This window comes from Schistocerca piceifrons, chromosome 1 (genome assembly GCF_021461385.2).
Source record: "Schistocerca piceifrons isolate TAMUIC-IGC-003096 chromosome 1, iqSchPice1.1, whole genome shotgun sequence".
NCBI lineage: Eukaryota > Metazoa > Arthropoda > Insecta > Orthoptera > Acrididae > Schistocerca > Schistocerca piceifrons.
In genome coordinates, this window is record NC_060138.1 from 393,253,411 (window position 1) to 393,281,283 (window position 27,873).

The following is a 27,873-nucleotide window of genomic DNA, read 5'->3' on the forward strand; positions in this document are numbered from 1 at the left end:
TTTAATTCTAAAAACACATAAGATTCATAATGTAAAGAAAAAACTACACTATATCAGATATCATTTATTACAAGTATGCTGATTTGTTTCAATAATTTTGTTATCTTTACATGTTATCAGATTGGTACAACACTGAAGTATGACATAAGCACTTATGTGACAGCAGTTTATAGTGAACACTGATAAACTATTTTATGAAATTATGACACTGATCAGATTTTTCTGCAAACCTTAAATATATATTGTGTGTAATCTATCCCAACCTGTTTTCTACAGACATGGGCCAATCAGGTTAAGAGCAAAAGTGTACATATTTCTGTCATTCAAATTCCTTACTGCGACAGTATGTTGCTCAGACACTGTTTAACATCTGTAATCTGTCATTTCTTATTCTGAGATTTGTGATTCGGAAAACTGTTAAGTCATCTGTAACTGGACTATTGTGCTTGTATGAACAGTCACCACTAAGTGAAATTGTGTTCAATGAGTTAATTGTGTATAGCTATCAACCATTAGCAGAAAACACCAAAGTCATAGAAGTGCTTGTTGATCTCCGATACCTTATCATCACTTGACTGATGAATCAACTCTAATCATTCCAAACCAAGATTATTTCTGGTTACAAAAAATACGTCTTATTGATATAAAAAAAGTAGGGACTGAGTCATAATAAAAAAGCTAACAGCCAGCATACTGTTTCGAAAGAACGAATGCTTTGCAGTTGGTAGGATGAAAATGTCATTTATTTCAAATTTCTTTCAAGGAATGTAATCATAATTCTATTTATTGTTAACATCTAAGATGCACTGGGATCACAACAGAAGAAAAACCGCTAACGATAATACTTCTTTCTCAGGATGGGGTTCAGTGAGTGATGTAACTTTTTACAGGACATAACTGTCATCATCAACTGTTTTTTCAGCCACTGTCTATTCCCGTAGTATTCCATGTGAAAATGGTCAAATGCAAAACTGTAACTATGGTCTCTACAAATAACTAACTCACTGTCAAAGGCAAAAATTATGTCTTTTGAGAAACGAAATTATTCATGTGCTCCTGTAACACAAACTAACATCTATGTGCATGTTGCTAACATGACAACAGCTGTCAAGAAACTTGTTTGGAAGGTGATGCCATTTCCCTAATGTTTTCCTCACATTTTACTTACAGACCATGACTTTTTTTTTCTTTACTGAATAATCCTTTATAACATTCCTTTCACAATAGAGATGTTTAACCCTTAACACTCTGAGGTCCAATCACTTGGAAAAAATTCAGACCCTGAAACCGAGTCTGTGGTTGATGTACCTTAACCCTTTGTATCTCAGTAACGAAAATTTGAGTAACATAGCTAAAATTATGTTCTTTGGTAGACACGGCATAATGGAAAAATAATTTAAAAATAATTTCCTTCAAAGAACACAGATTTTATTGAAAAAGTGTGTGCAGCACTTCTGCAACAATGTGACATCAAGGTATAATTTTTGGATATAAAGTATAGCATTTCATGTATGCTGCTCGATATGAAATCTCCTGAGACAATTGTTGGGTTTGTTAAAACAGAGATCAACAATACACTTTCCCATAAGTTTTGTGCATAACCTGCACATTTAGGGAATTTGCAACTAATCCACTTGTTATTCCACACTGGTCAATGACCACCTTGATGGTGATGTACAGGTTTTGGTGGCACATGCTGTGTGGGAAATTTGTGTTTCTTCACTTGAATATCTCCTTGTAATTAACCCCTTGATCTTCTGCATCCAGATGGTCTTGTGTTTTGACTGCACAACACTTCTGCCAAATCAAGTGGGAATCCTGTTGTATTCTTTGTTTCCCCTGAAAACCCCATCTCTTTTTGCACACATTTGTATGCAAGCAGGAATTTTCTAGTCATATCAAGAAAACAACCCCCATGAACCATGGGCCATGCCGTTGGTGGGGAGGCTTGCGTGCCTCAGCAATACAGATGGCCTTACCGTAGGTGCAACCACAACGGAGGGCTATCTGTTGAGAGGTCAGACAAACGTGTGGTTCCTGAAGAGGGGCAGCAGCCTTTTCAGTAGTTGTAGGGGCAACAGTCTGGATGATTGACTGATCTGCCTTGTAACACTAACCAAAATGGCCTTGCTGTGCTGGTACTGCGAACGGCTGAAAGCAAGGGGAAACTACAGCCGTCATTTTTCCCGAGGGCATGCAGCTTTACTGTATGGTTAAATGATGATGGCGTCCTCTTGGGTAAAATATTCCGGAGGTAAAATAGTCCCCCATTCGGATCTCCAGGCGGGGCCTACTCAGGAGGTCGTTGTTATCAGGAGAAAGAAAACTGGCGTTCTATGGATCGGAGCGTGGAATGTCAGATCCCTTAATCGGGCAGGTAGGTTAGAAAATTTAAAAAGGGGAATGGATAGGTTAAAGTTAGATATAGTGGGAATTAGTGAAGTTCGGTGGCAGGAGGAACAAGACTTTTGGTCAGGTGAATACAGGGTTATAAATACAAAATCAAATAGGGGTAATGCAGGAGTAGGTTTAATAATTAATAAAAAAAAAATAGGATAGTGAGTAAGCTACTACAAACAGCATAGTGAACGCATTATTGTGGCCAAGATAGACACGAAGCCCATGCCTACTATAGTAGTACAAGTTTATATGCCAACAAGCTCTGCTGATGATGATGAAATTGATGAAATTTATGATGAGATAAAAGAAATTATTCAGGTAGTGAAGGGAGACGAAAATTTAATAGTCATGGGTGACTGGAATTCGACAGTAGGGAAATGGAGAGAAGAAAACATAGTGGGTGAATATGGATTGGGGGAGATAAATGAAAGAGGAAGCCATCTGGTAGAATTGTGCACAGAGCATAACTTAATCATAGCTAACACTTGGTTCAAGAATCATAAAAGAAGGTTGTATACATGGAAGAATCCTGGAGATACTAGAAGGTATCAGATAGATTATATAATGGTAAGACAGAGATTTAGGAACCAGGTTTTATATTGTAAGACACAATCTATTGGTTATGAACTGTAGATTAAAACTGAAGAAAGTGCAAACAGGTGGGAATTTAAGGAGATGGGACCCGGATAAACTGACTAAACCAGAGGTTGTACAGAGTTTCAGGGAGAGCATAAGGGAACAATTGACAGGAATGGGGGAAAGAAATACACTTGAAGCATAATGGGCAGCTCTGAGGGATGAAGTAGTGAAGGAAGCAGAGGATCAAGTAGGTAAAAAGACGAGGACTAGTAGAAATCCTTGGGGAACAGAAGAAATATTGAGTTTAATTGATGAAAGGAGAATATATAAAAATGCAGTAAATGAAGCAGGCAAAAGGGAATACAAACGTTTGAAAAATGAGATTGACAGGAAGTGCAAAATGGCTAAGCAGAGATGGCTAGAGGACAAATGTAACGATGTAGAGACTTATCTCACTTCGGGCAAGATAGATAGTGCCTACAGGAAAATTAAAGAGACCTTTGGAGAAAAGGGAGCCACTTGTATGAATATCAAGAACTCAGATGGAAACCCAGTTCTAAACAAAGAAGGGAAAGCAGAAAGGTGGAAGGAGTATATAGAGGGTTTATACAAGGGTGATGTACTTGAAGACAATATTATGGAAATGGAAGAGGATGTAGATGAAGATGAAATGGGAGATACGATAGTGGGTGAAGAGTTTGACAGAGCACTGAAAGACCTGAGTCGAAACAAGGCCCTGGGAGTAGACAACATTCCATTAGAATTGCTGACAGCCTTGGGAGAGCCAGTCCTGACAAAACTCTACCATCTGGTGAGCAAGATGTATGAGACAGGCGAAATACCCACAGACTTCAAGAAGAATATAATAATTCCAATCCCAAAGAAAGCAGGTGTTGACAGATGTGAAAATTACCGAACTATCAGTTTAATAAGTCACAGCTGTAAAATACTAACATGAATTCTTTACAGACGAATGGAAAAACTGGTAGAAGCGGACCTCAGGGAAGATCAGTTTGGATTCCGTAGCAATGTTGGAACACGTGAGGCAATACTAACCTTACGACTTATCTTAGAAGAAAGATTAAGAAAAGGCAAACCTACGTTTCTAGCATTTGTAGACTTAGAGAAAGCTTTTGACAATGTTCACTGGAATACTCTCTTCCAAATTCTAAAGGTGGCAGTGGTAAAATACAGGGAGCGAAAGGCTATTTACAATTTGTACACAAACCAGATGGCAGTTATAAGAGTCGAGGGGCATGAAAGGGAATCAGCGGTTGGGAAGGGAATGAGACAGGGTTGTAACCTGTCCCCGATGTTAGTCAATCTGAATATTGAGCAAGCAGTAAAGGAAACAAAAGAAAAATTCGGAGTAGGTATTAAAGTGCATGGAGAAGAAATAAAAACATTGAGGTTTTCCGATGACATTGTAATTCTGTCAGAGACAGCAAAGGACTTGGAAGAGCAGTTGAACGGAATGGACGGTGTCTTGAAAGGAGGATATAAGATGAACATCAACAAAAGCAAAACGAGGATAATGGAATGTAGTCGAATTAAGTCGAGTGATGCTGAGGGAATTAGATTAGGAAATGAGACACTTAAAGTAGTAAAGGAGTTTTGCTATTTGGGGAGCAAAACAACTGATGATGGTCGAAGTAGAGAGGATATAAAATGTAGACTGGCAATGGCAAGGAAAGCATTTCTCAAGAAGAGAAATTTGTTAACATCGAGTATAGATTTAAGTGTCAGGAAGTTGTTTCTGAAAGTATTTGTATGGAGTATAACCATGTATGTAAGTGAAACATGGACGATAAATAGTTTGGTCAAGAGCAGAATAGAAGCTTTTGAAATGTGGTGCTACAGAAGAATGCTGAAGATTAAATGGGTAGATCACATAACTAATGAGGAGGTATTGAATAGAATTGGGGAGAAGAGAAGTTTGTGGCACAACTTGACAAGAAGAAGGGACCGGTCGGTAGGACATGTTCTGAGGCATCAAGGGATCACAATTTTAGCATTGGAGGGCAGCGTTGAGGGTAAAAATCGTAGGGGGAGACCAAGAAATGAATACACTAAGCAGATTCAGAAGGATGTAGGTTGCAGTAAGTACTGGGAGATGAAGAAGCTTGCACAGGATAGAGTAGTATGGAGAGCTGCATCAAACCAGTCTCAGGACTGAAGACAACAACAACAACAACATCAAGAAAACAATAAAATATATGCATAAGCCATCTCTTGCTCCTCGGGAGTATTTCGTATCTCCCCATAATACTGTTGACCAGATCCACCCCCACCACATGCCAATTATATTCAGCAAAAATCAATGGCCTGTTATTCGATATAAAACATTCATGTCTTCTTAGCTTTTACCTTGGAGGGAACAGCTTCGATAACTAACAAGGAACCTTGTTCATGTTTTATGCCATTAGGCCATAAAACACTCATAGTCATTAAGAGATTTGCCGATGGTTGGTGGTTACATTTAGGTAGGTTTTCACATATCAACAGAAAGAATTTGCTCATGTATCTTCAAATAGTCATCCCATTACTACTACCTCACCAATGCACCATCTTTTGTTCACCGTAGTCTCATCGATTGCGACTCACATTGAACCATCCTGAATTATGTCTCGAACTGACTCCAAACAATCCTCCTAAACGCTGCTGACATAGTTTTTTTCTAAGTGAATCAACAATGTAAGGAAAATATAGCTACTTACCATAAAGCAGCCATGTCATGTCAAGGTGCAGCCATGTCATGTCAAGGTGCAGCCATGTCATGTCAAGGTGCAGCCATGTCATGTCAAGGTGCAGCCATGTCAAGGTGCAAAAAGGCGCACAGGTAAAAGACACTCACATATAGCTTTCGGCCACAGCCTTTATCAGTAAAACACACACACACACACACACACACACACACACACACACACAGAGAGAGAGAGAGAGAGAGAGAGAGAGAGAGAGAGAGAGGGGGGGGGGGGGGGGGGAGGGGGTGGGGGGGTAAGTGAGCACACCTAATGCACATACGACTGCCAACTACAGCATCTCAGGCCGGAACGCAACATCACGTGAGATGCAAGCAGCAATCTGAAGGGGGTGGGAAGAGGTGGTGATAGTAGTGTATGGGTGGGGAGAGAGCCAAATGCTGTCTTGTCGAGTGTGCAGGGACTAGACTGCCAACAGGTGCAGTGTCAGGAGGTTGTGGGGTAAGGTGGTGGGGAAAGAAAGGAACAAAAAATAGGAGAGGAATGGGAAAGACAGGCAGATGTGTTGGCAGAGATCTGCAAATAAACAGGGTGGAAGATGAGAATGCGGAGCAGATGATAATCAGAGAGAGTGGAAACTGTTGGGTGGACAGTGTGGGAACAGAACGTTACCATAGGTTGAGGATGGGATAATTATGGGAGCAGAGAATGTGTTGGAAGGATAATTTCCATCTGTGCAGTTCAAAAAAGCTGGTTGTGGAGGGAAGGACCCATGGCTTGGGTAGTGAAGCAGTAAATGAAATCAAGTGTGTTAAGTCCAGCTGCACGTTGTGCCACAGGGTGGTCTACTTTGCTCTTGGCCACAGTTTGGTGCTAGCCATTCATACTGGTGGACAGTTAGTTGTAGTCATACCAATACAAAAAGCTGTGCAATGATTGCAGCAGAGCTGGTAAATAACATTGGTGCTTTTCCAGGTGCCCCAGCCCCTTATTGGGCAAGTTAAGCGTGTGACCAGACTGGAGTAGGAAGTGCTGGCTGAGTGAATTAGGCAGGTTTTGCAACTTGGCCTACCACAGGGATATGATCCTTTGGGCAAGAGCTTGGGATTGCGAGTGGCATTAGGATCAACTAGGCTGTTGGGTGGGAAATGTATCGGGTAGGATGTCTCTTATTTCAGTGCATGATGATAGGTAATTGAAGTCCTGGCGAAGGATGTGGTTTGGTTGTCCCAGTCCGGGATAGCACTGGGTGACGAACACTCCTTTGTGGCTGGTTCTTGAGGGTGATGGGAGGACTGAGGGTGTGAGGGGAATTGGCACGGGAGATCTGTTTGTGGACTAGGTCTGGGGGATAGTGCCTATCTGTGAAGGCCTTGGTGAGGACCTCAGCATTCTGGGCATGGGAGTTTTTGTAACTGCAAATACACCATCCCCGGGTAGCCAGGCTATATGGAGGGATTTTTTGGTATCAAAGGGATGACAGTTGTCAAAATGCAGGTACTGTTGGTGAGTTTCATGAGGACAGAAGTACGGATGGAACCATCAGAGAAGTGGAGGTCAACATTTAGGAAGGTGGCACACTGGGGTTAGGAGGACCATGTTAGGCAGGTGGGAGACAAGGGGTTGAGATTGTGCAGGAACAAAGATAGGGCGTCTTGGCCCCGAAAGGTTGGCATAGGAGGGCACCATGCAGGCTATGATACGGATTTGTTTATATACCTTTCCTTAGTGTGCAATAGCAATAAGACTATGGGCATGAGTGATGTTGGTGCACAGGGAAGTGGTGTCTGACGAGTAGGGATCATGAAGGTAAAGGTGTTGGGATGATGGAGACTCAGTGTAGGAAGCCCTTGGTGTTTTTGATGTGGGAGGCTAGATTGTGGGCAATTGGTTGGAGGTGTTCGTCAATGAGGTCTACTCATCACTGTCGATGTCACCTCACTACACACCAACATCCCTCATACCTATGGTCTTACTGCTACTGAACACTACCTTTACCAATGTGCTCCAAACCCAGTACTTCGTTCTTCTTTCATCTTACTAACTTTAGTCTAACCCACAACAAATTCTCCTTTTTATGCGCCATCTAGAGGAGACCTTCCTAGGCTCCCAAAACATCAAACTCCTAGTCTGGTTCAGGTTCACTGATGATATCTTCATGATCTGGATCAGCACCAAGACATCCTACATTCATTCCTTTACAACCTCAACACCTTCTCTCCTATCCACTGCACATGATCCTCCTCAACCCAGTGTGCCACCTTCCTAAATGTTGATCTCCTCGTCTCTGATTGCTTCATCCACACCTCTGTCCATATTGAATCCAACAACAGCACCTGAATTCTGACAGCTGTCATCCCTTTCACATAAAAAAAATCTCCCCCCCCCCTCCCCCCCAATAGCCTGGCTAATTGGAAAATGTCTATCTCCCTTTCTCGGTATGCTGAGGATCTCACCAAGACCTTCACAGACAGGTACTAACCCCAGACCTAGTCCGCAAAAAGATTTCGTGCTCCATTTCCCCCTCTTGCCCCAAATCCTCGCACAACCCCAAAAACCAGCCACAAAGGAGTGTCTCCATCACCCAGTACCACCCCGGACTAGAATAACTGAACCACATTCTTCACCAGGAGTTGATTACCTATCATCATCCCCTATAATGAGGGACATCCAACTGGAGATACTTCTCACCCCTCCTAAAGTGGTGTTCTATCGTCTACTCAACCTCCACAACATCCTAGTCCATCTGTCACCCTCAATCCCAACCCCTTGCCACAAGGACCATATCCCTGTGGAAGACCCAGGTGGAAAATCTGTCCAATCCACCCACCCAGCACCTCCTATTCCAGTCCTGCCGCAGGTTTTTCCTACCCAATCAGGGGCCATGCCACTTGTGAAAGCAGCCATGTCATTTACCAGGTCTGCTGCAATCACTGCACAGCTTTTTATATTAGTGTGAGTACCAACCACCAGTCCATCAGGATGATGAATGGTCACCACCAAACTGTGTCCTTGAGTAAAATAGACCACCCTGTTGCACAACAAGCAGCTCAACATCACACACTTGATTTCAATGGCTGCTTCTCTACCTGAGCTGTCTGGATCCTTCTCAACTGCAGAGATGGGAGTTATGGTTATGACACATTCTCCACTCCTGTAATCATCCTGCCCTCAACCTACGATAACATATTGTCCCCAAACTCTCCATGAAACAGTTCTCACCCCCTCTGTCCTATCATCTCCTCCCCATTCTCATCTTCCACCCTGTTTGTTTGCAGTCCTCTGCCAATACATCCACCCATCTTTTCCCACTCCTCTCCTTTTTTGTTCCTGTTATTCCCACCTACGTGCCCCACAACCTCCTGATTCTGCACCTATTCGCAGTCTAGCCCTGCACACTCCACCAGCCAAGCACTCGTCTCTCTCCCCACATGTATACTACCATCCTTTCTCCTTCCCCCTTCCCCACCCCTCCATATTGCTGCTTGCATCCCATATGATGTTGCATTCTGGTATGAGATGTTGGCGGTTGCGCACGTGTGTGTGTGTGTGTGTGTGTGTGTGTGTGTGTGTGTGTGTCTGATAAAAGGCTGTGGTCAAAAGCTATATGTAAGTGTCCTTTCAATTGTGCCCGTCTGCAACTTGACGTGTCTTCTTCACGGTAAATAGCTATCTGTGTTTTCTTACGTTGTTGATACACTTAGAAAAGAAATAAGTCAGCAGCGTTTGTAAGGCTTGTTTGGTGTCAATTCGAGACTTAATTCAGGATGATCCTACATAGGTTGCAATCGATGAGACTACAGGCACCCAAGGGTGGTGCATTGGTAATGTACTAATTGGACGATTATTTGAAGATAAATCGAGCAAATCCTGTCTGTTGGTATGTGAAGAACTTCCTAAATGTAACCGTCAAACATCAGCAAAGCTCTTTAATGATGCTAAGAGTCTTTTATGGGCTAATGGCATAAAACACAAATTTTCTTGTTAGTTACCAATGCTGCTCCTTATATGGTAAAAACTGCCGATGTACTGAATGTTTTATGTCCTTAAATGATCATGTAATGTGCTTGGCACATACAATAAATAGATTAGCTGAATGCATAAAGATCAATTACAAAAATGTATATTTTAATATCAAACGTGAGAGTAATATTTTTTAAAGCTCCCAGATCTCAAAGTATCCCGATATTATTTTGCCACCAGAACCAGTGCTGACACTTCGGGGTACATGGCTAGAAGCAGCTGAATACTATGTTGAGCATTTCAGTTACATTAAAAGAATTATTTTTCAATTTTTAAAAATGATACTTCACAGAGTGATTCAGTGTACATCAAAAGCAATAACTGTTTTTTTATTGCGTCAGATTAAGGCACTGGAAAATGTTTCAACTTGACTGAAAGCCATGTGAAGATTATTGAAGGCATAAAAACGAAAATTAGCGAAGCAGGAGGACTCGTTGCTGAGATTTAAACCAAAAATTGAACTATGTATTTGAGGAAAAATAAATATTTTAACCTGCTGACAAAAATTAACCATATGCTGTGCAAACGAATGACAAACTTGATGTCCCAAACTCACTTCCAGAATTGTGCAAATTTAAGTTTGCTCCAATCACACCCTGTGATGTAGGGAGATCTTTAAGTCAGTAAAAAGCACTGTTACATTCAAACGGAAATAGTTCTGAAAAATTAAAAAAAAAAAATGTATTGCAATAACATAAATAAAGCCAGAGACACTAAAGAAGCCTAAAACTGATTGAGCCAGAGACACTAAAGAAGCCTAAAACTGATTGTTTTTGGTGTAATGAAGTGTAGTTTATTTGAAAATAGCCGTTTTTGGCTTGAAATATAAAATATGGATGCAAAAACAGTTTGTGGTCATTTTGTGTGTGTGTGTGTGTGTGTGTGTGTGTGTGTGCGTGCGTGTGTTTTCGACAAATGCCTTGTTGATCATTGTGAAAGTCTTTTTATTGTGCCTATTCCATGGTTTGATATTTTTAAGCCCATATGATATGTACATACACTCCTGGAAATGGAAAAAAGAACACATTGACACCGGTGTGTCAGACCCACCATACTTGCTCCGGACACTGCGAGAGGGCTGTACAAGCAATGATCACACGCGCGGCACAGCGGACACACCAGGAACCGCGGTGTTGGCCGTCGAATGGCGCTAGCTGCGCAGCATTTGTGCACCGCCGCCGTCAGTGTCAGCCAGTTTGCCGTGGCATACGGAGCTCCATCGCAGTCTTTAACACTGGTATCATGCCGCGACAGCGTGGACGTGAACCGTATGTGCAGTTGACGGACTTTGAGCGAGGGCGTATAGTGGGCATGCGGGAGGCCGGGTGGACGTACCGCCGAATTGCTCAACACGTGGGGCGTGAGGTCTCCACAGTACATCGATGTCGCCAGTGGTCGGCGGAAGGTGCACGTGCCCATCGACCTGGGACCGGACCGCAGCAACGCACGGATGCACGCCAAGAACGTAGGATCCTACGCAGTGCCGTAGGGGACCGCACCGCCACTTCCCAGCAAATTAGGGACACTGTTGCTCCTGGGGTATCGGCGAGGACCATTCGCAACCGTCTCCATGAAGCTGGGCTACGGTCGCGCACACCGTTAGGCCGTCTTCCGCTCACGCCCCAACATCGTGCAGCCCGCCTCCAGTGGTGTCGCGACAGGCGTGAATGGAGTGACGAATGGAGACGTGTCGTCTTCAGCGATGAGAGTCGCTTCTGCCTTGGTGCCAATGATGGTCGTATGCGTGTTTGGCGCCGTGCAGGTGAGCGCCACAATCAGGACTGCATACGACCGAGGCACACAGGGCCAACACCCGGCATCATGGTGTGGGGAGCGATCTCTTACACTGGCCGTACACCACTGGTGATCGTCGAGGGGACACTGAATAGTGCACGGTACATTCAAACCGTCATCGAACCCATCGTTCTACCATTCCTAGAACGGCAAGGGAACTTGCTGTTCCAACAGGACAATGCACGTCCGCATGTATCCCGAGCCACCCAACGTGCTCTAGAAGGTGTAAGTCAACTACCCTGGCCAGCAAGATCTCCGGAACTGTCCCCCATTGAGCATGTTTGGGACTGGATGAAGCGTCGTCTCACGCGGTCTGCACGTCCAGCACGAACGCTGGTACAACTGAGGCGCCAGGTGGAAATGGCATGGCAAGCCGTTCCACAGGACTACATCCAGCATCTCTACGATCGTCTCCATGGGAGAATAGCAGCCTGCATTGCTGCGAAAGGTGGATATACGCTGTACTAGTGCCGACATTGTGCATGCTCTGTTGCCTGTGTCTATGTGCCTGTGGTTCTGTCAGTGTGATCATGTGATGTATCTGACCCCAGGAATGTGTCAATAAAGTTTCCCCTTCCTGGGACAATGAATTCACGGTGTTCTTATTTCAATTTCCAGGAGTGTATTTTGTCATTTTAATACTTATTTATCCTGACTCTACAGATAACTGATTGTGCGACTTTGAGGACCCATCTTTAACCAGCAGTAATCGTAATTTTATGGACCGATTCAGTCAAGAATTTGTAACATGACACACAGTGCTATTCACACAATAGCCTTAGTTCATCTCTATCAAAGCATATGTTCATGCAAATTTGATGAAAACATTTTGAGTGCCAAATTTTGGATAGTTGTGGTGGCCCAAAACTCAACTTTATATCTTTTAATTTTTATCTTGCTATATCTAGAAAAAGTATTCCTTAAGCTCCAGAAGCTATATAGTTAAATTTTTGACTCATATTTGCTTATGGCTAGAAAACATTGCTGAGTTATTACTTCTCATACACAGAGTAAACGCACTAGAAAGATAATAAGCAAACAGAAAGTAAAATCAGTAAAAACTGATCATATGTCAAAAATACAAGTGTAGTTACAGGCAAATCAACTTTCAAGCAATAATCAGCAATAAAACAAATGAAAATCCACATCTACTATCAATTTTTTGTAAATTCATCCCTGAAGAAATTGCACACAACACAAAACATTGTTAAATATGTTGCTAAACACTGTTTTAATCTTGCTATGTTTACAAAGTGTATGGTTTAAGCTTCAGAATCTATACAGTTAAATTTTAGACCCATGTCTACTTATGGATGACATGACTCCCAGAAGGTTTTGTAAATTCATTACTGAAAATTTATCAAAGCACGTCTGACGTTACCTGAACGACACCGTTCCAGGACGGGATTTTATCACCGGTAGCTTCCCAGGTCTCCAAACTTCACACCTTGTAACTTACCTGTGGAGTTACCTGAAAGACTACATTTTTATCCCCCTATGAATGACATTGTTCAAAGCCTGTGATACTGCATTGTCAAAGTTGTGAATTTGATGATGAGAAACCAGCTACTTTGTGTGTGTGTGTAATACATGGTTCTCACATTGAATGCATGAAAATTTTTCTCTTTCTCGGAAAGTTGGAATTGTGTTTCTATCTTTTGTAGTTTAGAAGCAATAAATGTTTGAAATCTGTTCTTTTTTTGAATAGTCCTGTACTTTCTATGAACTGTCAATTCCCCTCTGGTGTTGATCTTATAACTAGCTTGCTCTTAGAAAGTTTAGTGACTGAACAAATTTATGTTTTGTGAAATAAATAAAGAAGCGCATGACATTTGGTTTTTGGTGATCGAGATGGCACTGATTTGGTTTTTGGTGATCGCGATGACGCTGATATCAAAGTTTTATTAAGGTAAAAGTCAGTTTAAGCCATTGAATGAAAAGTCTGACAAAGAGCTTTTAAAACTCATATCTAGGCTGGACTTTACAAAAGGTACCCAAATTCATTCATACCATAATGTTCTGCTGATGAAAAAAATTTTATTTCTACAAAATAGCTGCTGTAATCCAATTGGAAAACACAAAGTTGACATTTCTATGGTGAGAAGTAGGAACTGTTGACTAATAAAGTTTTCAAGCCTAGCCAGAAGCTTTGTCCCAGTTGAACACAAGAATTTCCTCATAAGGAACTACAGCCTCAAAATGAGCACTATTCCAGGTCTACTGATTATATAGACGAAGCTGGCATTTGCTTTACAGTGAATACTACACTAGCATCTTTGGAGACTCACCTTTAAAGCTTTGATGAATTAGTGAATGGGTTTCAATGGGTTACGTAAGACAGGAAGTTCAGAAAGCACAAGGTGCCATCACGAAGGCTATAACAGCAGCTGCTGGTGTGAGCTCTACTGATGTGGAAACACAAATGGTGAAGCAATCCCAGAGATGTAACAACACAGACATTTTAATTAATGAACTAAAAACTGAAGTGTGTCACTTGAGTCAGCCCAATAAAGTTCAAATTTTGATACTGGTTAATAGTAGCTGGAGTATAGAACAGAAAACCAAAGAATTTAGTGTTTGTGCAAGATTGGTCAAGCAAGCAAGGAAGCTAGAGGTTGAGGCTGGCATCTTGGCAGTATCTGCACGATGTTAGGGAAAAAGTTTCGATAAGATCAAACATCAAGTCCTCAAGTTCTTTGTAGATGATGAATTTTCTCGGCTCTGCCAGGAAAAAAATGATTACATAGCAGTATGGTTGGGCGGGGAAAAAAATCATTAAGTAGAAATTACTACTACTACTACTACTACTACTACTACTACTACTTAACTTGATAGAATGCACACAGTCTTTCTATATAACACAGCAGTGAATTGGGCTTTTCAAAATTTTGTAATCTCAAGCCAAAGTGTAATACTTATCTGGTAGAGGTTTCCAAAGAATATGATCCAGAATAAATGATAGATTACAAACCTTTGAATCATATTGACAGGGACATACTAGAGTCATGTGGTGGAACTGTGGCAGAGTTTATAGAGGAACTGGTTCCACAAATTAATGATCTGACAAGGCACCATTTCATTTGAAAACACCAAAGTTCATATCCAAGGCACCTGAAAGAAAACCTTGCGGATGGTGAAGTGTTCATTTTGAAGGATCTTGCTGAGAACTATTCATGTCTCATTCAAGATGCTGTATAAGGGTTTCATTGGGAGAAGAGCCAAGCCACATTACACCCCTTTGTGGTTTACTTTAAACTAAGCCAAACTCTGCCGAAAAAGCCATGTAAGCCCAACGGTGCCAACAGGCTGCTGCGTCATCCTCAACCCACCGCCATCACTGGATACATATATGGAGGGGCACGTGGTCAGCAAACCACTCTTCTTCAAGGTGTATGTCAGTTTACGAGACCACAGCTGCTACTGCTCTATCAAATACTTCTTCAGTTTGCCTCACAAGGGCTGAGTGCACCCTGTTTGTCAGTAGCACTCAGAACACTGGATGGTCACCCATCCAAATGCTAACCTGACGGGAACCAGTGTCACCACTGTGGCAAGGACGTTCGCTTGTAGTTTATTTTTGTGGTCAAGAGCTAATGAATATCAGTGTCTGTATTATTAGTGACTGCCTACATCATTTTGAAAACAGTGCAGTTTATGCATTCATAATGAGGCTGATTAAATATTTGAGAAAAACAATAGTAGAGATAGATCTGCTGTCCCAATGAAAGAATTTCAAGAATATCAATTTATGTCTGCATGAAAAGCAATTTGTTATCTCTGCTGAATGGAATTTCTTTGTAATCAGCCAAGGATTCTCCTTGTGACGGAATTGGAGGAACAGCTAGGAGACTGGCAGTTCATGTTAATTTGCTGAGGCCTTTAGATAACCAAATATTGACACGTCTTGACCTGTTTAAGTTCTGCAATGAAGCCATTTCAGGAATCAATTTTTGTTACACATAAAGAAAGTGAACAAATTTAACTTTATCAGAAAAGGAGGTTTGCCCAACGCCACAGACTTGTTGGAACAAGAGAAAAGTTGAAGCCCACCAATTTAAACAAGAAGAGTGCAAGCAGAGTTTCCAATGACACTGCAGCATTCACAGTTAAAGCATTTAAAGCAGATTAAGAAACTTCAGCTGTTTCAACTATATTATAACCTGGGCAGTATTTTGGTTGTATGTATGACAATACTTGGTGGGTGGGAAATGTATGTGAAGTTTCATTAGGACATCCCCATGTTGGTCCTGCTCATTCCTTCCCCAGGCCACCTACTAAAGTTACTTGCTGGATTCCAGAGCAACACATATCTAAAACCACAAAAGCACCCTCAACAACAACAGGATGGCAATATGTTTACTTAGAAACTAAGCAAGACAGAGTCTGAAGCGGAAATAATTATTCCAGTTTTACAGTGTGCTTCAAACTCTAAATTTCTGGATTTTCATTTGTTTATCATTGCTTATAGCTTGAAAGTGATTTTTACATAACTACGCTTTTATTTTTGTTGACATAAAAGCAGTTTTTTTTTTAAATTTTACTATCTGTTTACTCAGCAACTTTGAGCATATACACCACGTATGAAAAGCAGTAACTGAAACAGGCAAAAAGGAATACAAACGTCTCAAAAATGAGATCGACAGGAAGTGCAAAATGGCTAAGCAGGGATGGCTAGAGGACAAATGTAAGGATGTAGAGGCCTATCTCACTAGGGGTAAGATAGATACCGCCTAAAGAAAAATTAAAGAGACCTTTGGAGATAAGAGAACGACTTGTATGAATATCAAGAGCTCAGATGGAAACCCAGTTCTAAGCAAAGAAGGGAAAGCAGAAAGGTGGAAGGAGTATATAGAGGGTCTATACAAGGGCGATGTACCTGAGGACAATATTATGGAAATGGAAGAGGATGTAGATGAAGATGAAATGGGAGATATGATACTGCGTGAAGAGTTTGACAGAGCACTGAAAGACCTGAGTCGAAACAAGGCCCCCGGAGTAGACAATATTCCACTGGAACTACTGACGGCCGTGGGAGAGCCAGTCATGACAAAACTCTACCATCTGGTGAGCAAGATGTATGAAACAGGCGAAATACCCTCAGACTTCAAGAAGAATATAATAATTCCAATCCCAAAGAAAGCAGGTGTTGACCGATGTGAAAATTACCGAACTATCAACTTAATAAGTCACAGCTGCAAAATACTAACACGAATTCTTTACAGACGAATGGAAAAACTAGTAGAAGCCAACCTCGGGGAAGATCAGTTTGGATTCCGTAGAAACACTGGAACACGTGAGGCAATACTGACCTTACGACTTATCTTAGAAGAAAGATTAAGGAAAGGCAAACCTACGTTTCTAGCATTTGTAGACTTAGAGAAAACTTTTGACAATGTTGACTGGAATACTCTCTTTCAAATTCTAAAGGTGGCAGGGGTAAAATACAGGGAGCGAAAGGCTATTTACAATTTGTACAGAAACCAGATGGCAGTTATAAGAGTCGAGGGACATGAAAGGGAAGCAGTGGTTGGGAAGGGAGTAAGACAGGGTTGTAGCCTCTCCCCGATGTTGTTCAATCTGTATATTGAGCAAGCAGTAAAGGAAACAAAAGAAAAATTCGGAGTAGGTATTAAAATTCATGGAGAAGAAATAAAAACTTTGAGGTTCGCCGATGACATTGTAATTCTGTCAGAGACAGCAAAGGACTTGGAAGAGCAGTTGAATGGAATGGACAGTGTCTTGAAAGGAGGATATAAGATGAACATCAACAAAAGCAAAACGAGGATAATGGAATGTAGTCGAATTAAGTCGAGTGATGCTGAGGGAATTAGATTAGGAAATGAGACACTTAAAGTAGTAAAGGAGTTTTGCTATTTGGGGAGCAAAATAACTGATGATGGTCGAAGTAGAGAGGATATAAAATGTAGGCTGGCAATGGCAAGGAAATCGTTTCTGAAGAAGAGAAATTTGTTAACATCCAGTATTGATTTAAGTGTCAGGAAGTCATTTCTGAAAGTATTCGTATGGAGTGTAGCCATGTATGGAAGTGAAACATGGACGATAAATAGTTTGGACAAGAAGAGAATAGAAGCTTTCGAAATGTGGTGCTACAGAAGAATACTGAAGATTAGATGGGTAGATCACATAACTAGTGAGGAAGTATTGAATAGGATTGGGGAGAAGAGAAGTTTGTGGCACAACTTGACCAGAAGAAGCGATCGGTTGGTAGGACATGTTCTGAGGCATCAAGGGATCACCAATTTACTATTGGAGGGCAGCGTGGAGGGTAAAAATCGTAGAGGGAGACCAAGAGATGAATACACTAAGCAGATTCAGAAGGATGTAGGTTGCAGTAGGTACTGGGAGATGAAAAAGCTTGCACTGGATAGAGTAGCATGGAGAGCTGCATCAAACCAGTCTCAGGACTGAAGACCACAACAACAACAACAATGAAGAGTAGTAACTTTGAGCAACGTTCTTCAGTCGTATGTAGATGTGGACCAAAAACTGAATAATGTAACTACTGGAGCTTAAAGTATACTCTTTCTAGAAACAGAAAGAAAAAAAGATAGAGCTCTCAAACCCCGGCACCCAAAATGTGTTCATCAAATTTGCAAGTGCATATTTTGACCGAGGGCAGAGGCTATTGTACAAAAAGCGATAGACAGCATGGTTGTGTATAGTATTACCAATTCTTGGCTGAATCCACCCATAAAACTATGATTTATGGCTGATTTATGGCTTGTTAAAGATGGGCTCTCAAAGCCGTCAATGAATCTTCTGCCATTTTTGATGTAGTACAGTTTTTACAAGAACCCAATCAGTAATATATTCTTAGACAGCATGATAATCTGTTCAAGTATACAAAAGCAGGGACTTGTGTAAGGGGGCAGTCAAGTGAAAATGAAACAGATAGAAAAAAAGTAAAAAAAAAATGCCCGACCACTTGTTGCCAAGGTTGTCCCAAGCATGCTGCAGAAGTTTTGCTGGGAAGCCCTTACACATCCTTCATACAGTCCCGACCTTTCCCCATGTGATTTCCTTATTTTTGGAGCCCTAAAAAAAGACATTCATAGCCACTGATTTTTCCTGAGATGCAGAGGTGCACACTTGGGTAAAGTCATGGTTCCGTAGGCAACTACAACTATTTTTTCATGAAGACTTTGACTGGGTTGCCTCATAGTGGGATAAATGGAGTAACAGTTATAGTGAGTATTCACTTTTTCCCCATCTCACTCATTTTCTTTTAACTGCCAGTTATAAGTTTAAAGTAAGCTACATTTCATAAAAGTTATCCAAAGTGTTCTAAAGTAACACTTATAGGTGATTCCAACTTATGACCCCTATCTACAAGTCTAGAAATGGAACCTAAGGGCGTATCAAGCTGAAACTTCTCATCTATCCATCCAACCCACTTAAAAAACTTCACTGGATTCAGACATGGTCAATCTGAGCAGGGACCTCCTTCAAAACTGATCCACTTGGCATAGAATTACACTGGAAGATCACGATGATAAGGAAAGCTTTCCAGACTCTTAATTCTATTCTTCATATTTTCACTAAAGTCGTTAAGGAACATCCCTCCATCCTTTTGACGGAAGTTGTCATTTCATTTGGTTGACGGTGGCAACAATTGACTGAACCAAGAACAAATGGCTCTGAACGGCAAAAAATACTTGCACGGTTACAGCGAAACCTGCTGCATGTGAATATTCTCCCCCTTCAGTTGTTCCTTCACAATAGCATCGCACAGCTCACTTACATCTATCTGGCATGTGGAAGTCAGAATGTTAGTGACCACTGTGGAGACTTTTCATACATCTTTGGGAAATCTTTTGCAGTAACTGATGTTATGCTAGAGTCACTATTTTGAATACAGTTCAAAGCAGCAAGTTGAAGTCAGAATTCCATGCAACAAATATGTGAACAACTTATGAAATGTTTATTTTCATTAATTTCTTTCTCTCCAAGGACAAAGCTGATGTCTGCCCAAAAAGCTGGTATCAGCACAAAAACCCTAATTTTTCAGACTGGTTTAATGTGGCTCACCATGAATTCCTCTCTTAGGCCAACATCATCTCATAGTAACACCTCCACCTAACATTCTCAATTATTTGTTGGATTTATTCTCAATTTAATGTTCTTTTTTTACCATCTAGTACCATAAAAGTTATTCCTTGATGCCTGTCCCTTCTCCTTGTCAATCTTTTCCAGGTTTTTTCTCCTTGCCAATTCTGTGGAGAACCAGCTCACTTCTTGTCAGACCACCTAATTTTCAATGTCCTTATACAGTACATCTCAAATTCTTTGATACTCACCCAGTTTTCCACAATCCCTGTTGCACTTTCATAGAATGGTGTGATCAAAACCTACATTCTCAGATTTTTTCCTCAAATTAAGACCTATGTTTAATGCTTGGACATTTTCACAGATAAGGAATGCCCTCTTTTCCTATGCTACCCTGCAATTCATGTTGTCCTTGCTTTGTCCATTGTACATTATTTTTCTTTCACAGTAATTCCTTCACTGTGTGTACTTTGCAGTCGCCAGTTTTGATCCTAAGTTCCTCATAAATCCCTTGTCTCCTAGTCCCCATCACTTCTGTATCTCTCTGATTTACTCTCAAGCCATATTCTGTGCTCAGTAGAGTGTTCATTCTGTATGTCCTGTAACTCATGCTCGCTTTCACTGAGGATAGCAATGTTACCAGAGAATCTTATTATTGATATTCTTTCATCCCAAATTTTAATCCCAATACCGTATCTATATTTTATTTCCATCACTGCTGCTTCGATGTAAATATCGAACAAGGAACTTAAAACAGTACCACAGCCAGTACTACTACTTAAAAGCAGCACAGGGAATATAACATAAACGTAATTTGCCAATGATTGTCCACTGGTCTCTCATACTGGTTAAGCAAACTAACATAAATGCACAGACAAAAAAAAAAAAATCTACTCACCAAGCAGTGGCAGGAGAATACACACAAAAAAAGATTTAACTTTTATGAGCTTTTGGAGCAAGTGGCTTCTTCTTCTTCTTCTTCTGGCAGGTGAGTTGAAGGGGAACAAAGAGGGGTGAAGGAAAGGAACTGGAGAGATTTGGGGAAGGGGGTACAGTAAAGAAAAGTCACCCAGAACCTCGTGTAAGAGGAGTCTTACTGGACATTTTGGAAAGACTTTTAATGTGTGGTAACACGTACACTGAGTATTTTGGTGTTACGAAAGTAGTAGTTGTTGTTGTTGTCGTCTTCAGTCCTGAGACTGGTTTGATGCAGCTCTCCATACTACTCTATCCTGTGCAAGCTTCTTCATCTCCCAGTACTTACTGCAACCTACATCCTTCTGAATCTGCTTAGTGTATTCATCTCTTGGTCTCCCCCTACGATTTTTACCCTCCACACTGCCCTCCAATGCTAAACTTGTGATCCTTTGATGCCTCAGAACATGTCCTACCAACCGATCCCTTCTTCTTGTCAAGTTGTGCCACAAACTCCTCTTCTCCCCAATTCTATTCAATACCTCCTCATTAGTAACGTGACCTACCCATCTAATCCTCAGCATTCTTCAGTAGCACCACATTTCAAAAGCTTCTATTCTCTTCTTGTCAAACTATTTACCGTCCATGTTTCACTTCCATACATGGCTACACTCCATACAAATACTTTCAGAAATAACTTCCTGACACTTAAATCTATACACGATGTTAACAAATTTCTCTTCTTGAGAAACGCTTTCCTTGCCATTGCCAGTCTACATTTTATATCCCCTCTACTTCGACCATCATCAGTTATTTTGCTCCCCAAATAGCAAAACTCCTTTACTACTTTAAGTGTCTCATTTCCTAATCTAATTCCCTCAGCATCACTCGACTTAATTCGACTACATTCCATTATCCTCGTTTTGCTTTTGTTGATGTTCATCTTATATCCTCCTTTCAAGACACTGTCCATTCCGTTCAATTGCTCTTCCAAGTCCTTTCCTGTCTCTGACAGAATTACAATGTCATCGGCAAACCTCAGCATTTTTATTTCTTCTCCATGGATTTTAATACCTACACCGAAAGTATAAATATGAATTCACCAAATTCAGCATGATAATTTTCAAACAAACAGAACAACAAACTATAAGAAAAGTGATGTCCCTGCTATGATGCGAAAAGAGAAATCGTAGAAGTGCTCCGAGAGGCCTGGCAATCAACCATAAATTCAGAAAAATATGGCATAATAATGAGTGTTTTTGCTTTGCAAAATACGACTGCTAGATGATATTTTTCATCAAGTAAAGCTGTATAATACTAGTCTTCAAAAAATTTTTTTTTTGCTTTTTTCCCCAAGAGTGTGGTTAGGCATTATCCTAAGATCACAGCTTAAATTGCAGCAGCTTAATATTTCTGTCAAGCACGACTGTTAATTTCCCTACTGTGCACTGAACATTTTGTGGGTTACTTGGCTGAATACATGTTCTGTTGAGTACTTTGACTTTTCCATAGAAAAGCTGATTACTGTGAAAATGTTCAAGAACTATGAATAATTAGACTTTTTGTCATTGTTATCGCATAATTTATAACCTACAAAAATAACTAAACTATTAAAACTACTAAAATAAAAATGAAAAACTGACCTTGAAGATTCATCTTTTGTAGCATGTGTTACCCTTTAAGAAATTTCAAACACAAGTATGTCAGTAAATTTTTAAATGATTTTTTTTTTTGGTAAGTGGCTTGTTCTCAAAGGGTTAAGTTTTGAAAGAATCAGATGCTCCATGATTTAAGAAATTCATTGCACATTCTCACATGTAACATAATTTGTCTTGTGAAAAAGAAGGTAAGGCTTCTCAAACCATCATTCGCAACATTTTCCTGTGACTTGTTAGAAATGTACACTGTTGTAACTTCACGCTCATCGAAAGCACTTTGCTGTTATGAGGTATTGCATAGTCTTTGTCCTAAAGCCTTTTACACATTTTGCTGTCAGCAGATACTCATACGTGCACTGTGTTTAATTGTTGTAAATGGCCCATTTTCTTAGCAACTCAAGTTTTATTTTGGCATTATTTTATCGTTTATGTTCTACTGCTGCATCAGTTCTTACCAGGCAAAATTAAAGATATTTAACTGGAAACTAAAATAATGAAAAATTCCCAGTATCTTAAAAAATTCCCAGGGTTTACTGGATGAAAAAATTCCTGGGTTTTTCCCGGTTGTTTTGGGGTCTATACACCCTGAATGATATGCAAAATGAAAGCATACTCTTTCAAATTATAGACAAATAAATTAATGGAGCAAGAATTCTACTAGAAATAAATATTGAACAGATTACACACCTTGCAGAACGAGTATTTGTACGTGGCACGATAATGGGCTTCCCAGGGTTGCTTGGATCAAAGAGTTGCCTGTGCTGTGGGACAACATAGGTTCCAACTGTTTGTTGCTGCACTGTAGACTGCTGCTGATGGTGAACCAGGCCTGCTGGCTGGGTCTGTTCTCCTGGTGGCAGTATCAATATGCCAGCCACATTTGGATGTGAAGGTGGTGGAACTGCTGCAGATGATCCTGAAGGTGCTCCCTTTGATTCGGCTGCAGCAGCTCTCCTCTCTCTGCTCACCCCACGACCACCTCGACGACGTCCTCTACGTTCTCCACTTCGATTACGTTTCCTTTCACCACTACCACCTCTATTCCTGCCACTACCACCACCTCCTTTCCTGTCACTACTATGTCCTCGATTTCTGTTACGGTCTGCACTAGTACCTCTGCTGTTCCTGGCCTTTTCTGGACTAAGGCCACGATTCCTATTCCGCTCTGGACTGATTATTCTTCCCCTGCCAGGACTCATTCCCCTGTTTCTTGTCCTATCTGGGCTCAGACATCTGCTTTTTCCTCGTTCTGTGCTCGGTCCTCTGTTCTTGTTTCTCTCATGACTCAGGCCTCGATGACGGTTTCTGTCTCTGTCTCCACCACCTTTCCTATCACGACTCGATCCTCTGTTTCTGTTACGCTCCCAGCTAGGGCCCCTATTTCTTCCCATGTCCCCACCCTTCCTTTCAGGACTTAGACCTCTATTTCTGCCTCTTTCACTACTGAGACCTCTGTTTCTGTTTCTCTCATTACTGTGACCTCTTCCTCTGTTTCTGTCTCCGCTAGGAACTCTATTTCTAGTCCGTTCATTACTGGAACCTCTTACTCTATTTCTTTCACTAGCTGTGGTGAAGGTATTTTTGTCATCCAAACCATCATGGTTGTATAATCTGTCTCTGCTTACACTCCTGAAAATGAAAATTAAGCCAGGGTTGAAAAAGCAGCTTTACAATACAATATAATTAGCATTCTTTAACTAAAAACAGAGATAAATGAGTCATAATTTTATCCCTATAATACACAACCTCTTGATCACTGTTCATTATGCAACACCACACACAATGACGTTTAACAGAGACAAACTGAAACAAAAATGGGAATACAAAAATAATAAATAAAGAGCACGGTGACAGCTGTTGAAGGAAAATCATTAATCTTAAGTGCAAAAGGAAACAGATGACCTGTGTCTCGAGTAACCCTTGCTCAACAAAGGTGCTCTGGGAAAAATCATTAGTTAAAAAGTAGTTGAAGCTGCATGATAACCCACATAATACAGCACTCTCTCAGCAATAACAGGAGTTTCTGTTACATAAAATGTACTCAGCTGTCTAATATGAATAACAAAATGACCACGTAACTGACCGAAAATACCAGTTTCTTTCCAACCAGACACTGATAAAAGCTCTCTGTTCTCGTAAAAGAAAATTAACATAGTCATTCCTCTCAATCCAAATAAACATGTTTTTGCTTGTGAAGAGTCATTTTCACTTTCCAGCACAAAAAGATTCCTCACAGCCAGAGGCTTGTTGCCACAGATTTAAATCCTTTTACTGATTTGGCCTACTCTTTCCCAAAAGTTTAAGTTAGTTAATCCTTTGCAGTTATTGCTCTCATACCTGAAAAACACTGCCTGATAAAAATTGTGAAGACCCAGAAGTCATGCCAATGTAATTATGTACACACACGTTAATGATTACAGTTGCAAATCTCTAACAGGTAGAATGGCCACCAGGAGGCAGTACTTTTGTTTGTTTTTAGTATTGTTACTAGGCCTGGTAGGGTATATAAAACGGGTGTGAACAGTATCAGACACTGAATGATCACTGTGAAGGACATGGAGATGCCACATACTCATGTGAGGCAACATTATCACCACCGGTCAAACAGTTTGAAAGGGACCTAATTTTGGGTCTCCAATTGGCCGACTAGCCAAATCATGCAATATCCACATTTTCTGAGCATTCAGGTTGTAACAACAGCCCAATGTTAAACCACATGGGACTGTGAGGGCAGGCATACTCAATGTCAAGTTCCCAGTCAATCACCTATGATCACAGTATTGTGTATCAAGCAATTCATAACCACTTTAATTCTAAACCTGCCATCCAAGAACAAGTAAAGGACTCCCATGGACTCCCTACATATTCTGTGTCACGTCACACCAATGGTGGGAAAGCAGCAGCCAACCCATAGAATTACCATCCCGTGCACAGGCTCCTGTTAACAGAACAACACAAAGGGCTGTGTTTGGAGTGGTGCTGTGACCAGGAAGCATGGACTGCTGATGAATAGCATTGCATTATGTTAAGTAATGGATCATGGTTCTCAACCATCCTGGATGACTGTCGTCAGCAAGTGCAGTGGCAACCTGGGAAAGGTTCCATTCTTCCAATGTTTCCAATGTTTCCACAGTGTCCACTTATTTCTGCAAACTTTTCATGTCCTGTGATACCATGAATTTTGGTCCCTCTTCCCCTCTCCTTTCCTTCTCCATAGAATATTTCACTATTTTCCCGTTACCTACCATTTTTGTCCTTCCATCATGCACACAACATGTAACCACTCCGGATAGTTACAAATCAATACTCTCTTTGCACATTATATACTGAACACAGTCAAGTATCCTGGCTAACACCTGCCTACATAGAAAAAAAATTAAGGACACTAACAATTATTGCTTGAGTACAAACAAGACCTTGGAGAAGAATATATATGTGTAGGAGAATAGATTAAATCAGCAGGTTGGACAGCCTTAACTACAAGACATGAACACATGCCTTGCAACATAATCAATATTAAATTAATTCTGCACAACACAGTCATACTAGATTTATATGCACATAGATAAATAGCAAAAACAGATTAAATAAAGTTCAGTTTAAAAGCATAGGCTTTAACTAAACTTTCAACAAGTACTGATAATAAAGCCCTTGGTTTCTCAGCTGAGTAAAGTAATCTAAAGAGAGTGATGCTTTGATAGGGTGCGCTCTTGTCACCTTCTGGGATGAATAGTTGAATATCACACCTTCTACATAAAAATACTCAATTCGAAACTTAGGAGCTGTAAATTAGTTAAACTCACAGGGAAGGTCTACAGGTTATCAGCACAAAGAATGGTCATAATCTTCTTGTCACAACCACATAAATATCATAATATGAAAGTATGAAAGATGCTGTGGCAGCCTAAGAATCTACTCTTAAAGATAAAATTATATCTACGTCTTCGCACTACAAACCACCGTGAAGTGCATGGTAGGGTGAAATTCCCATTGCACAGTAAGCAAAGTACTTTGGTCGATACTTATTTAATATACGATTTATTCATAGCCATTATTTTTTCAGCAACTGTGGTGGATGAATAGAGATAAATAAATAAAAATAGGCAATGAAATTCAGTTGTCAGTTGCACATTAAGGAAATTTCGCTGTAATGGTTTCAACAGTTTAATCAGTCACCTTCAAAAACCCAAATCATTAGAACATTGGCACAGACATATGTAAAGTACAAGAGGTGTATTATAAAAACTTACTGAATATTGGTTTAGCAGATGTCAATGTCTTCCGCACAGAAGACTAATGCCACATGATATCGAAAAATGTATGTATTGTGGATGACAATTGTAAATGCAGATTGATAACTTACAGTGAATGAATCACATTTATACAGATAGTACAGTTATTTTGCTAACAGCAAGGAACATATACAAAAGCATATATAAATTGTAATTAACTACATAAAGGAAGTCATATATTACACACATGAAAAGAACATGGCACATAGTTTCATATCAGCTTTTGGTAACATTAATATCTAAATGAATTGTTCTAATTTTCTTCATTTTATAAGAGATGGTATAAAATAAAAAAGAATCTATTTTTTGACATAAGCTGATTATTAAATTTGTACTGAGAAATAGATTATTTGATTTTTATACCATCTCTTATAAAATGATGAAAATCAGCCCGTTTCATTTAGATATTAATTTCAGCAACAGCTTATGTGGAAGTATGCCCTTTTTTTTCCAACTTCCTTTATATACCTAAGTCATACTTTATGTGCTTTTATAGATGTTCCTTGCTGCTAGCACAACTACTTCACTGTATGCATAAATGTGACTCATTCACTGTATGTTTATCAATCCATGTTCATAATTATCACTCTCAATATGTTTATTTTGTGACACGTCATGGCACTGTCCTTCTGTGATGAAGATATTGACATCTTCTAAACCAATATTAAGTAAGTTTTTGTAATATGCTTCTTGTACTTTACATACATGTATTGCCAAGTACCAAGATTTATAATATAAGAAATTTTGTAGGCTTCTGATGATGACAGATTAATATGCAAAAACCAGTAAAACGATATAAATTTCCTTTATGTGCAACCAATGACTGTATTTTATTCTCAAACTTATTTAATATGAGAGAGTCCTTCAATGAAGTTATACTCAAATCTTTTCCTTTCATTTATGCCACTGATATTGCTAAACATTAAACACAATACTGGTCACAGGAACTATCCTGAAGTGTTGCAAATTCACTGTTCACAAACAGTCTCTGTACAAAAGATTTTGATGTTTCTGACAAATCATAAGCAGAAGATGGTTTAATGAAATAAAATTCCTCACCTGTTATCCCTGGCCTGACCTCCCCCACCAGCATCTCCACTACTACCACCACCACCACCACCACCACCACCACAACCACCACTGCCTCCACCACCACTACCACCACCACCACCACCACCACCACCACCCTTTCTCCTGCAACACAAATTAAGTGTACAGATATTGAAACATATTACTAAAAGTGGTAAGTATCTTTTATCTGCAACAGTAACTGCTTTATTTAAGTACTAGTATGTGCAACCAGCAGAAAACAACACAGTATCACATGTATGACATAATTAAAATAAAAGCAGTCATCTGAAGAAGAAGAAGAAGAAGAAGAAGAAGAAGAAGAAAAGGAGGAGGAGGAAGAAGAAGAAAGCCCATGCCAATAAAGTATTAACT

The 27,873-nt window shown here is 40.3% G+C and overlaps 1 protein-coding gene across 1 annotated transcript in view; it reads right to left on the bottom strand.

Moving 5' to 3' along the window:
* Nucleotides 1-27,873, bottom strand: part of LOC124787179 (telomerase-binding protein EST1A) — a 323,132-nt gene that overhangs the window by 201,467 nt on the left and 93,792 nt on the right. The window contains 1 exon segment of the mRNA XM_047254319.1: nt 22,826-23,767. Coding sequence (XP_047110275.1) covers nt 22,826-23,767 — 942 coding nt within the window.